This window comes from Chrysochloris asiatica, unplaced genomic scaffold (genome assembly GCF_000296735.1).
Source record: "Chrysochloris asiatica unplaced genomic scaffold, ChrAsi1.0 scaffold00007, whole genome shotgun sequence".
Lineage (NCBI taxonomy): Eukaryota > Metazoa > Chordata > Mammalia > Afrosoricida > Chrysochloridae > Chrysochloris > Chrysochloris asiatica.
In genome coordinates, this window is record NW_006408525.1 from 10,919,397 (window position 1) to 10,933,033 (window position 13,637).

Genomic DNA, 13,637 nt, shown 5'->3' on the forward strand with positions numbered 1-13,637 from the left:
GGGTATACACTACAACCCTGCCCCCTGCTCATCAGCACACAGCCCCTCTTCCTCTCTGCGTCTAAAGTCCCCAGCTGCTCCATCTCTCCACGTCTCTGCTTAGGCTGACTTTTGTTCATTCCAAATGTACCCAGAATTTGGAGGAGTTACTTGTCTGTACATCCTGGTTACAGCACTGGTCTAAGCAAACAAATACTGGGTAGCTGAGGAACCCTGGATTGGAGGTGCTGGTAACAACTCTGGTTCCTCCTTTCCTGCCCACATTAGGGGCCCCTCATTGCATACCCTGACCCCAGTTGTTGTGGCTGTTAGGTGCCATTGAGTACATTTTCCACACATAGCAATCCCAACTGACAGTAAAACTGTCCTATAGGGTTTTTGGGAGGAGAAGTCAGCCTCCCAGGGCCAGCCTACCTCTGCCCCACCCCTCCCTCCAACTTGGAGGACATAAAAGCGCAAACTCAGTGTGAGATAGGTGAGCTGTGGAGGTGGGGTCCTTGGGTCTGGGTCTTAGCAGTTGGGTGTGGGCTGTGGTTTCTCACTCAAGGAGGCCTAGACTGGGTGGGATGAGATGGGGCTAGGTATGAAGGTGGGAGGGAGTGGTCCAGGAGAAGAAAGATGGTGGGGCTCCCAAATGCACTGTGGGCTCGGGGGAACTGACTAGGCTGGGGTCTTGTTACAGAGATGAAGCTGATCTTGGCCCTGGTTGGACTCCTGGCCACTCAGGCCATGTTCCCACCCTCTGAGGGCACCATTCCAGGTAACAGCCCATAAAGGAGGGAAAAGAGTGTTGGGGTGGTTTTGACTACTCACCTCCAGTCAGATCTCCCTGGTTCTGGGGACTGGATGGGAGGCTTAGAACCCTGCTGATTTCATGATTCTGGGCAGCTGTCCCAGGGGAGGTGGAAACCGCAATGGTGCTGACCAGCATGGAAGAGGCCAAGCAACTGGTGGACAAGGCTTACAAAGAGCGGCGGGAAAGGTGGGGGAGCCGGTACAGGGTCTTTCAGAACAGGCGCAGGCGGGGAGGAGTTTGGGAGGCTAGGTTTGCTGGGGTGAGGTGAGGCTGAGCTGGATGGTGAGATCCTTTATCAGTCTGTCTGTGTCTGTGAATCCTTGTGTTTCTGGTGGTTGTGTTTCAAAACCACCCCTCCCATGGCCTTGCCTCTGTCTGGATTGACACTCAACTGTAGTCTATGTTGTCTTGTGTGGCCACCCCCTGGGTTAGGCTTGCTGGATGCATGTGTAACCTTCTCCAGCCCCCACTTTCCCTTTTCTGGGCAGCATCAAACAGCGCCTTCGCAGTGGCTCAGCTAGCCCCATGGAACTCCTGTCATACTTCAAGCAGCCCGTGGCAGCGACCAGGACAGCTGTGAGGGCCGCAGACTATCTGCACGTGGCCCTAGGCCTGCTGGAGGAGAAGCTTCGGCCAGTGCGGCAACGGCCCTTCAATGTTACCGGTACCCATTCCCACCCCAGCCCCCGGCTCTGCTAGTAACCCAACCACTTCCCACCAACACCCCCACTCCTCCCTTTGGGAAGTCTTAGGGGCTTACTAGTATCCCCTCCAAGTTCTCAGACTGGACCCAGGGTGTCCTAAGTTCCCAACCTCACTCAGCCTCGTGGCTCAGCTTTCACACCTTCCTCCCTGGCTGGCAGACATGCTAACGCCCTTCCAGCTGAACCTGCTCTCAAAGTCCAGTGGCTGTGCCTACCAGGACGTGGGGGTGACGTGCCCAGACAGAGACAAGTACCGGACCATCACTGGGAAGTGCAACAACAGGTGCGGCTTCTTGGGGAGGAGCCAGGGCCCAGGGTCGGGCCAAGGCGCCACCTGGTGTTCACACCCCTGTCCTTCCCGCAGACGGAGCCCCACATTGGGGGCCTCCAACCGGGCCTTTGCTCGCTGGCTGCCTGCCGAGTATGAAGATGGTTTCTCACTGCCTTACGGCTGGACACCCGGGGTCAAGCGCAACGGTTTCCCTGTGCCCTTGGTGAGCACTAGCGGGCTCGAGGCCAGTCCCCAGGCCATCAGAGGTCCAGGCTGTCGCCAGACTCTCGGTCCCCCTACAGGCTCGCGCAGTCTCCAACGCAATCGTGCGCTTCCCCACCGAGCAGCTGACCCCGGACCAGGAGCGCTCGCTCATGTTCATGCAATGGGGTCAGCTGCTGGACCACGACCTCGACTTCACCCCTGAACCTGCCGCCAGGGTCTCCTTCATCACTGGCCTCAACTGTGAGACCAGCTGCCTGCAGCAGCCACCCTGTTTCCCACTCAAGGTGATGGTTCTTCCCGAGCCTTCAGGGTAGGGAGGAGGGATGATACTCCAGAAGTGCCCAGGTTTCCTTTTCCCAGCCCCTAATGGGTAAGGCTAACCCTGCCCACCCACCCACCCTTCTCGAGTTTAGAGGAGTTCAGAGTAGATAGTGTTCAGCCAGGGGCTCCCATTCTGCTCCTGCCTCGCCCAGGCATGTTTTTAATTGGCTCTTTGTTAGACTGGGAGAAAGTCCTGGGGTGGGGGCCCTTCACAGGATCCTTCAAACCTCGGGAGTGTAGGAGTCCCTTTGTTCGGCCCTGTTTTCCCCTTGGAGGGGTGCCGTCTCCCCCTACCACCCCTTCTCCCCCTTACTCAGAGCAGAGTCCAAGGATGTGCTGGATGGGTGGGAGTAGGGTGGTTGGTCTGAAACATATACTGAGAAGGGGTGGCAGTGGCAGTGGTGATAGTGTGCGGTGGAGTGGGTTCCGACTCATAGTGACCCTGTACAGGGTTTCCGAGGCTGCAAATCTTTACGGGAGCGGAAAGCCTCATCTTTCTCCTGCGGAACAGCTGGTAGCTTCAAACTGCTGACCTTCAGGTTATCAGAGCTCCTTAGAAGGGGTGGTGGTGGCTATGAAACACAGGAGGAAAGGAAGGAGGGAGAGGAAGAAAGAGGGGAGCGACAGGGATGAGACTGGGAGAGACAGGAAGAAGAAGGAAGCAGAGAGACTGAAAAACCAAGAGGAGAAAGGCAAGTGATGAGGCAGAATGAGATTGTGAAGAGATAGGGAAGAGGGAGAGAAGGAGAGAGGGAAAGAAGTTTAGTGTGGAGGAAGGATGCTCAGAGGTACCTTGCTTAGTGATGATGTGGGGACATAGGAGTGACCTTCCAACAGCACGAAGGGGCCAAATAATCTTGGGGGACTCCTGCTTTGGTGTCTGAGTCACCCTCTCCCTTTTTGGACCTCAGGGCTGCTTTCCAGATTGAATTAGGGCCTTCAGGAGGATGGGCAGGGGAAGAACTACCCTTGCCACTGTCCCCGCCCTTGGTGAACAGCTGGGTCTCTCTCTGTGCCACAGATCCCACCCAATGACCCCCGTATCAAGAACCAACGTGACTGCATCCCCTTTTTCCGCTCCTGCCCAGCTTGCACTGGGGGCAACATCACCATCCGCAACCAGATCAATGCGCTCACCTCCTTCGTGGATGCCAGCATGGTGTATGGTAGCGAGGATCCCTTAGCCAGGGACCTCCGAAACCTGACTAACCAGCAGCTGGGGCTGCTGAAGGTCAATGACCGCTTCACGGACAACGGCAGGGCTCTGCTGCCCTTCGACAACCTGCACGATGACCCCTGCCTCCTTACCAACCGCTCTGTGCGCATCCCTTGCTTCCTGGCAGGTCAGTCAGTGGTGGGATGGCTCAGGGGCTGTGCTGTGTTGGAGTTACAACCTGCCTGCTTGTGAGAGTTTGTGCATTTGCATTTAGAGAAATTCCATCCTCACCAACTTCATGCTATTAATCAGTTGCCTTGGTAAATAGTTGGATGGAGCCAGAAAGGCCAAAAATAAAAATAAAATCCGAAGATGGACGCATAGGCATGGTGAGAAGACTCTTCCCATCTGTTCACCCTTTTTCAGTCTTTGTTTTCTTCCCTGGACTCTGGAGGAGAGGAGAGTGGAGTCCCTCAGGGACAGGGAGCTAGAGGGACAGTGAGCAATGTAACACCATTACTCTCTAGAAGTGAGCTATCCAATAGAGTAGCCACTAGCCCCATGTAACTATTTAAATTTCAATTAAGTTCAATTAAGCTAAATTAAACATTCACTTCCTCAGTTGTACCAGTCACATTTCAAGTACTCAATAGCTTCATATGGCTAATCAAAACCAAACCAAAGCCCCTGCTGTTGAGTGGATTCAAACTCATAGTGGTCCTTAGGATAGAGTAGAACTGATCCATAGGGCTTCCAAGACTGTAAACCTTTGCTACATCTTTCTCTCAAGAAGGAGCTGGTGGGGTCAAATGGCATACCTTTTGGATAGCGGCTAAGTACTTTTAACCACTGAGACTTTCATATGGCCAGTGGCTGCCATATTGGGCAGCACAGATGTAGAACATTTTCCTCATTGCAGGAAGTTCTGTTGGATAGCGCTGCTCAGATTGATTAGGAGCTCTGAGGTGCAGTGGGTTAAGTGTTGGGCTTCAGAACCCACAAGCCGCTCATCAGGAGGAAGACATGGAGAAAGGAAGTCTGCTCCTGTTAAGATTTACTGCTTTGGAAACCCTAGGGAGCCGTTCTGCTTTGTGTTATTGGATCGTTATGAGTTGAACTCCGTGTCAGTGGCTTTTGGTTTTGGTCCATATTGAAGAACCTTAATAAGAAAGGATGGAATTTTCAGTTAAAAAACAAAAGCAAGTATCCTCCAGATGAGGTTGGGATGGTACTAGTGGTCACGCCAGAAATTTTCCAATATTTTAAAATGTAAGTTTAGTAGATGCTCTTTGCTCTGGCTACCCTGCCCCTCAGCCAGGTGGAGAGAATCAAGTGCCCATGGGGAGGAATAGCAAGGACAGCACCAGTGTGGGCTTCCTGGGAAGGGACTGGCCTCCTCTGGTCTGCTTTCATCCTGGTGAAGAGCTGAACATCCCAGGCCTGACTCCTTGTGACTTCTGTATGCTCATGGGTGGAGAAGCTGGTCAGGCATGAACCCAGATCTTTTTGAAGTGAGCCTGGCCCTAGGCCTCTGGTCCCTACTCTGGAGGCCTAGAGGGATCAGGGTCTCCTTCAGTTCTCTTGAACAGGACCTTGGGTGTGGACTCCAAAAGTCCTATACCCTAGTTTCCCCACCACCCAAAGCAGGCTGTACAACCAGCATGTAGTTAAGGTAAAGATGGCAACTCGGATCAGATGACCGTGGTTTTCTCGAGTCCTGTATTGAAGTTTATCCAGTTTTAGGAGAAAGTGCTGTGATCCATTAACTCTATCTGACATGGAAATTGGGAGTGCCAACATGCATGCTGTGTTTTGACCTTCACCACAGTCAACCAATGAATCTCCTATTTTGTACCAGGCACTCACTGTGTTGGAGTCCTGGTGTGGCACTGTGGGTTAATGTGCCAGACTGCAAAGTTGTTTGAACTGCAAGGTCGGCGGTTCAAACTCACCAACCGCTCCTCGGAAACCCTATACGGGGTCACTATGGGTCGGAATCGACTCAACAGTGCTTAACAACAACAACAACAACTCACTGTGTTAAGCCCTTCATGTCTATGAGTATGTGTGTGCTGGGAAGGAGTTCAGATACAGAAAGGTAGAAGCCGTGGTCCTTGTCCTCAAGGGTCTCCCAGTCTCATAGATGGGAAGGGGGTAAGTCACGTGTTAGATGTGATGACTACCAAATGAGCATTTCCAACAGCAGTGAGCCTAAGCAGAAGAAGCTATTATGACAGACTGGGACATCAGGGACCACCTCCTATAGAAGCCTGGCGTGGGAAGATGGAGAGAGAAGAGGGGTGGGGGCACTGTAGGCCATGGCCTGGGATGGAGGTCTTAGAAATCATGGTGGCTTTTGTTTTACCAAGGGGACACTCGCTCAAGTGAGATGCCTGAGCTCACCTCCATGCACACCCTCCTTGTGCGGGAGCATAACCGGCTGGCCACACAGCTCAGGCGTCTGAACCCCCGCTGGGATGGAGAGCGGCTTTACCAGGAAGCCCGGAAGATTGTCGGTGCCATGGTCCAGGTAGGCAGTCCTGAGTGTCTGTGATGCTGGAGAGGGGTGGCAAGAGGAGGGAGGACTGGACAAACTTGAAATGCAAACCTGCCTCTGTAGCTTCCTAGCTATGTGACCTTGGGCAAGTTACTTAAACCTCTTAAGCCTCAGTTTCTTCATCCAGGATGGTGTAAGGGATAAAGGACACACAAATGAAAACACCTGGCAGGTATTAGGTATCTAACTAAGGTTACTTTTCTTTCCTCCTCTTCTTCTCAAGGGTTCCTGCCACATAGTAGCTGTTCAGTAAATGCTTCTTCCTTCCTCAATTTCAGAGTCACCCTTGTGTTCCTTCATCCCCTTTCCTCTTTTTGACTTTGCCCTGGCCAGTGAGCGGGAATTGTCTCGTTTATCCTGAAACCGTGCTCCTGGCTGCTTTCTCAGCAACCCTGCTGTCCCCCAGATGCAAACACACACAGACACATGCACACCTATCTAGTACCCCTTGACTCTGAAGGGAGAGTTGCAGGCGCTAAGGGTGAGTTTTTGACTTGTGCTAAGGACTTACGTGCGATTCATTTAAGCTTCACAGAAAATTCTAGAATGCCAGAATCTAGAGTGATGCTGTTTTACAGCTTCCCTTTTCATTGGGGTAGACTGTTTCCCTCCACTTCCACAAACATATATTGAGCCCTATTGTGAACCCTTCAGGAACTTACCTGCTAAGAGGAGAAGTGAGACATCAGTTATTGCAAAGATAAAGCCTTTTGTTATTTAATCCAAGGCGATGGGAACGAGCAATAGTGAAGCACTAACCAAAAAGTCAGTGGTTTGAACTCACCAGTGGCTTTATGGCAGAAAAGACCTAGTGATTTCTCCCTAAAGATTACCAAACACCAAAAATCAAACCCAATGTCACTGACTTGATTCCAGCTCACAACAACCCTATAGGAAAGAGTAGAATTGCCTTGTAGGATTTCTAGGGTGTGACCCTGTAGGATAAGCGCTTGACCATAAGGTTGGTTTGAACTGCAAGGTTGGAAACCCTATAAAGCGTCTCTATGAGTCGAAACTAACGCAATGGTATTTAACAACAGAACAACAATGATCTTTATGGAAGCAGACTGCCTTGTCTTTCTCCCACAGAGCAGCTGGTAGATTCAAACCATTGACCTTTGGGTTAACAGTCAAGCCGTTAACCACCACACCACCAGGGCTCCTTCCTATAAAGATTACAACCTAGGAAGTAGCATACAAAAATAACGACAAGGCAATGGACAATATAATGATCCTTAATTTACATTTGAAGAACTGGGGCTCAGAGAGGTTAATAACTGGCCCTAAGACACACAGCATTTTTCACATAGCAAGCAGTAGAACTCTTTTTTTATATACCACATGGTACCACTCTGTTAGACAAGGTGAATAGAGAGGCCAATCTGAAATCTTTCCTTTAGATCATCACTTACCGGGACTATTTGCCCCTGGTGTTGGGGCCAGAGGCCTTGAGGAAATACCTACCCAAATACCGCAGCTACAATGACTCGGTGGACCCACGCATCGCCAACGTCTTCACCAATGCCTTCCGCTATGGCCACACCCTCATCCAACCCTTCATGTTCCGCCTGGACAATCAGTACCGGCCCATTAGCCGTGTCCCACTTAGTGAAGTCTTTTTTGCCACCTGGAGGGTGGTACTGGAAGGTGAGGCTGGCCTGGGCCTAGAAAATGGACTGGCATCTGAGGGTGGGCAGGGAGAATAGTGGGGAGACATTCTCTTTTCTTAACATTTTCAAGGATCTGATCTGAATCTGACTTTCTAGTCACCATTCACCTGACTTTGCTTTCTAATTAGTGAGGAAGGCCTCTTTGAGAGTGGAGATAGAGATGGCTCTTACAGGGAATTGGTTCCTTCCTATGTATTGCTGTTCTTCATGAGAATAACAGATGTGCTGAGTGTAAACCAACCTTCAGGTCTAAAAGGTCTAGTTTCCTGAGATCTTATTCCCTTGGCTCATGTGAAGGTGAGCTGTGAAGACCTGCCTTCTCAGCACCAGGAGCTACATGTGTCCAGCCCTCTTCTCTTCTCTCACCCCTGTCCTGGGCTTGTCCCTGACTCCAACCTGATCTCGGATACTGAACCAGGTCCTTCCACAACCTCGTTCTTTTTGCCTCCAGGTGGCATAGACCCCATCCTCCGGGGTCTCATGGCCACCCCTGCCAAGTTGAATCGCCAGAACCAAATTGTGGTGGATGAGATTCGGGAGCGGTTGTTCAAGCAGGTCATGAGGATTGGACTGGACCTGCCGGCTCTGAACATGCAACGCAGCCGGGACCATGGTCTCGCAGGTAAGGGGCTGTAGGAGTACCCTCACCCCACCTTTCAGCAGCCAAACAGGAAAAGAGAGAGGTGCTAAAGCTTGCCCACTGGGCTCCCAGATCCACTCTAGGGACCCTGCCCTCCTCAGTGCTCCCAGCTGCTCCAAAGTTTCTTCTTACCCCACTGCCTTGTTCTTAGGAAGTAGTGTGAGGTCAGACCCCAACTTCTCCCTGGATCCATTGGCTCAGCTCCTCCTGGCCTGTACTGAATTGCTGTTACCCTCAAACTTGGAACATCATGACAGTTATCACAACAAGTCCCTTCTCAGTCCAAAAATCTGTCTCCATAATTTTCTTTAGCTTCATTTTATATGAAGTCTAAGAAGATATTATTTTCACCTCCATTTTGCTCATGAGGAAACTGAGATTTGGAAAAATTTCCAACTTATCCAGGTTTTCCCAGTCAATCAGTGGCAGAGCTAGGATTTGAACCCAGATCAGCTTGATTCCCAAACCTGTGCTGCCTTATGGGACAGCCTGTGTGGTGGAGCTTCTAGGCACACTTCATCTCAGATCAGACTGAGTTGCTATTGGGTAGCTCCAGAGGGTAGTGTCTATTCCTGGACCTGGGAAGAATTAGGACAAATCCTGGTGTGGTGTTGTAGGATCAGCATTGGACTGCTAACCAGATCAGCAGTTCAAACCCACCAGTCACTCCTTGGAAGCAAGCTCCCTCTTGTTTACAGGGTCACTATGAGTCGACGGCACTTCGCAATAACAACAAGGGTTTGTCTTATAGTAGGAGGGCAAGAGGGAGACAGATTGGGTCTTGATTTGAGCCAGGGGGTCAGGGTTCCTTAGGAGCATATAGTCAGGGACTAGCCTTTCTGTGTTCTTCTTCCTCATGTACTCCCATAATTGGCCTTGTTGTTAAGTGTCGTGGAGTCGGTTCCAACCCTAGCAACCCTACATAGGGTTTCCAAGGAGCGGCTGGTGGATTTGAACCACTGACCTTGCAGTTCAAACTTACTTTGCAGTCCAATGCACCAACCTGCAGCACCACACCAGGACTCCTATAATTGACCTTAGTGTGTTGGAAAGGTAGACTTTCTGAGTTTATGACATGTATTCCTGTGGATCTCCCAGCTATTCCCAGTGACCTCCCATCTTACAGAAAAGGGACATACCCACAGCCACCTCCCTCATTTCCTACACAGGATACAATGCCTGGAGGCGCTTCTGTGGACTCACACAGCCAAAAACGGTGGGCGAGCTGGGCACTGTGATGAAGAACCTGGCCCTGGCACGGAAGCTGATGGCCCAGTACGGCACACCCAACAACATCGACATCTGGATGGGTGGCGTGGCAGAGCCCCTGCTGCCCAATGGCCGGGTGGGTCCACTCCTTGCCTGCCTAATAGGGACCCAGTTCAGGAAGCTCCGGGATGGTGATAGGTAAGGAAGTGACTCAGGCTTGCTGTGTGTCTGTCTGTGGGCATATTCCTAGACCTCTCAGGAATGCCAGTATCTTCCTCCTGTCAAATGAAGAGGCTGGAAGGAATCTGTCATTTCCCAGTGTATTTCAAGGCCATCCCCAAAGTGCCTTGAGTCTGTTGGGGCTGCAGCAAGGAGGGTCCTGGGTCACTGGAGATGAGGGGAGAGTAACAGAGGTGATGTCACCCTTGACACGGATGTGTCGATTACTACTGAGAAGTCTGATCCTTTCTTTCCCATAACTTGCCCCAGTACCATCTCCCCATGACCTTGACATCTGTCCTGTCCTTCTCACCTAGCCTGTTGTGCCTTGGGAAACTTAGGGAAAGTTTCCCTCTCTAAATGGACCAACTATAACCCCCCCCCCCCAAATTCTCTCCCCTTCCTTCTCCCCACTGGATCCGGCCTCTCACAGGGACATAGGACTTGGTGAGCCAGTATATGCCACCAGTATTACTGGTGCTGAAGACTGCTGGGGTGGGGTCAAGGAGGCAGCTGTGCTTTACTTTGCACTGGGAATGGGGCTCCACTTGCTTGAAGGCCCCTGGCTGACAGGGAGCAGCTCAAGCCAGCTGACGCCCACCAAGCCCCGATTGTATCCTCATGCACAATGCCTGCCGTATTTCTGTGTAGGTTTTGGTGGGAGAACAAGGGTGTGTTTAGCACACAGCAGCGGCGGGCCCTGGCCAAGATCTCCCTACCTCGTATCATCTGCGACAACACAGGCATCACCACTGTGTCCAAGAACAACATCTTCATGTCTAACACGTTCCCCCGGGACTTTGTCAACTGCAGTACGCTCCCTGCATTGGATCTGACCTCCTGGAGGGACAAGGCCTAAGGGCTGGGTCAGGGGATGCAGCATGCAGAGTGAGCATGCTTGGTTGGCCAGCTGGGACCACAGAGCTCTTTCTTCCCCAAGGCAGAGCTCATCCCTGTTCTAGATGTCAGCCAAGAAGAATCTGTGACCAGACATGCGTTCATGTGTGAGTGTGTGTAAAGTACATAAATTGGCATTTCCCATGTGTTGTCTATGAACCTGGTAGATTTTTGTGTACTGTCTATGTGCGTATCATATGTGCTGGCTGTTTATGTGATTATTATGTATATGGAAGGCGCCAGAGTGGATTGGTGAAGGGTGCAAGTTCAGGCACCAGACTGCCTGGGTTCAAATCCTGGCTTTTCAGTTTGCTAGCTGTGTGACCTCTGGCAAATTATTCAACCTCATTAAACCTGGGTTTTCTTTCTTCTAAACTATAACTATTATAGCTCTTTAGGGCTTGTTTGCACCTCTAGTTCTTCACTTAGGAGTTCCTGGGTGGTACAGTTAGTTCATGTGTTTGGTTGCTAACTGAAAGGTTGGTGACTTGAGTCCACCCAGATGAACCTCAGAAGGAAGGCCTGATGAGGATCTGATCCTTAGAAAACAGCCCGTGAAGACCCTATGGAGCAATTCTACTCTGACATACATGGGGTGGCCATGAAGTGGGGTCAACTTCATGGCAACTGGTTAGGATTTGACTTATTGATCCTCTATTATGTGTCAGGCACTGTGCTTAACACAGGACACATAGAGAGGTGAGAATGACATCGTTTTGTGCTCTCCTGGGACTTACACCCTGACCATGTCCTGGCCATGAGAAGTAGCAGATGACTCCTGGGAAATGATCCATTAACATTTGGTCTGATGGTAGTCAACTTAGGGGTCCAGGAGAGCTGGACATAGTCCACAATGTCCCCTTTCTCCCTTACCCTGCTATCTTGCTTATCCACAGGAGCTTGTCTAGAGAGGAACTGGGGCCCAGCAGCAATTCCTTGTTACTTGTTTGGACCTGATGTTTATGACAATAAAGCATTGCTGATGAGGATCTCTTTGTGTCTGTGTTGGGACAGGAACCTCACAGGAGGCTCCCTCTGGACGCTGACCCTGGATCTAGTGTGATTTGGTTCATAGATGGAGGATTGTTGGTTTCTAGACTCCCACGGGCCAGGTCAGGCTGAGGAGACACCCATACCACCCTGGAGAATAGGAACTGTAGTCACTGAGGCCTTAGGTAGGTTCAGTCACTGCTCTGACAAACATTTGCTACATGCTCATTCCATGTCAGGCCTTGTGTCCTGTGCTGAGGAGACAAAATGCTGTCCTGCCTTCAAGACATTCACAGTCTAGTGGGAGAGAAGACAGGTGTGGTGAGCAGGCAGGCCCTCCCCAGGTGACAGGGCATCTCTGGATCCTGTATCCCTTCAACCTGGCACAGTGTCTCAGGGCCTTCAAGGCACCAGACTCCTGCTCACATTGGCTTCTCATGGCTGGGTCCCCAGAACAAGGACAATGATGGCCCAGGAGAGGGACAGGTTAGCACTGAAGGAGGGACAGGAGTGTCATTTTCTAACAGTCTTGCCTGGAGCTTGAGTCTGATTCTTTCCCTCCCTCTTCCATGCTGCCAGGAGCCTGAAGGTGTGCCTAGTAATAGGGTGTAAAGTACCTGCACCTGCCCTAGATACCCTTAGAAACTCACCGTGGTGAGAAGCAGAATAAATGTTATCCACCCATGCTCACAAGGAGCTCTGGTAGCATAATGGTTATGAATTGGGCTGTGAACCTCAAGGTCAGCAGTTCGAAACTACCAGCTGTTCTGCGGGAGAAAGATGAGGCTTTCTGCTCCCATAAAGATTTACAGCCTCGGAAACCCTGTTCAGGGTCGCTATGAGTCGGAACTGACTTGATGGCACTTAACAACAACAACCCATGCTCACAGGTATTAGGGGACTCATTTGAGGCTGTGGAGACATGAGTGCTAGAACAGGGGCTATAACCCAGGTCTGCTGACCCTTTGACACGTCCCACAAGATGACTAATTGTTTTCAACCCATGCCCCCACCAGTCAGGATGTGACGGCCTAAGCCTGGCTGAGCTTATCCAGAGGGTCATTTTACATGTTCATTTTACAATACCTATGAATATGTATTGGACATCAGCATAAGGAATACCATGGAGCTACTCCTTCAGAAAGGAGTCCGGGTGGTGATTAGCTGCTAACTCAAAGGTCAACAGTTTGAACCCACCAGCCAGCCTTTCCATGGAAGAAAGATGTGACAGCTGACTTCAGTAAAGATTGGCGATGGTGGCGGTGTGCTGTCAACTTAGTTCTGATGCATTCAGCCCTGCACGGGGTTTCTGAGGCTGGAAATCTTAACTGGAGCAGAAAACCTCATTTTTTTTTCCTGGGTTGCTGCAGGTGGTTTGGAACTGATGGCCTTGTGGTTTGCAACCAATTCATAATCCCTTGTGCTCCCAGGGCTCCTTCATAAAGGTAACATCCTTAGAAACAATATGGCCAGTTCTACGCTGTCCTTAGTGTCACTGAGTTGCAATCAACTCATTGGCATTGGGTTGGTCTTGATGTTCTTAGTCCCTTCAGAGGCCTTGGAGACCCCAAGGAGTACCCTAGAAGAAAATGGCACTTTCCAAGAAGGAAAATTAATTTTGGCTGTAGTGGAATGCAGGCTAGGTAGGTTTTCCTTTTTATTTTATCTCTTGATACCACCACCTGTATCTGACCCAATGATTACAGCAGCGCTCTCTTGCTACTCCAAGGCCACTACCTCTTTTCTTAGGCTCCCCTTCTTTTGACAACTTTTTGAGATCCCATCAAACCATGGTTTCTTAGGTAAGGCACACCTGGACTGGAAACATCTAGTTACTTATTTGGTGAGGATTCCAAAGCCTGGCTTTGGGAAGGGAGCGCTGTCATTGTCAGCATCTTTATTCAATCAACAAATGTTTACTGAGCGCTTACTATGTGTGTGCTGAGAACCATACTGGGGGACACGGGGGATATTTAGAAGCA

General features: G+C 50.6%; 1 protein-coding gene across 1 annotated transcript; it reads left to right on the forward strand.

Moving 5' to 3' along the window:
- Positions 1 to 684: 684 nt before the first annotated feature.
- Positions 685 to 10,627, forward strand: MPO (myeloperoxidase). Its single transcript, XM_006833637.1, has 12 exons — positions 685 to 760; positions 889 to 982; positions 1,285 to 1,460; positions 1,660 to 1,783; positions 1,865 to 1,994; positions 2,074 to 2,280; positions 3,339 to 3,660; positions 5,843 to 6,003; positions 7,431 to 7,677; positions 8,152 to 8,322; positions 9,510 to 9,747; positions 10,420 to 10,627. Exons 1-12 carry the CDS (start codon positions 685 to 687, stop codon positions 10,625 to 10,627), a joined length of 2,154 nt encoding a protein of 717 aa, XP_006833700.1.
- Positions 10,628 to 13,637: the final 3,010 nt, after the last annotated feature.

Bases quoted from the DNA above. Each gene is read 5' to 3' on its own strand.
- MPO (XM_006833637.1), top strand. From the start codon at position 685: ATGAAGCTGATCTTGGCCCTGGTTGGACTCCTGGCCACTCAGGCCATG. The intron at 761-888 runs GTAACAGCCCAT...GATTCTGGGCAG, and splicing joins CTCTGAGGGCACCATTCCAG to CTGTCCCAGGGGAGGTGGAA. The intron at 3,661-5,842 runs GTCAGTCAGTGG...TGTTTTACCAAG, and splicing joins CATCCCTTGCTTCCTGGCAG to GGGACACTCGCTCAAGTGAG.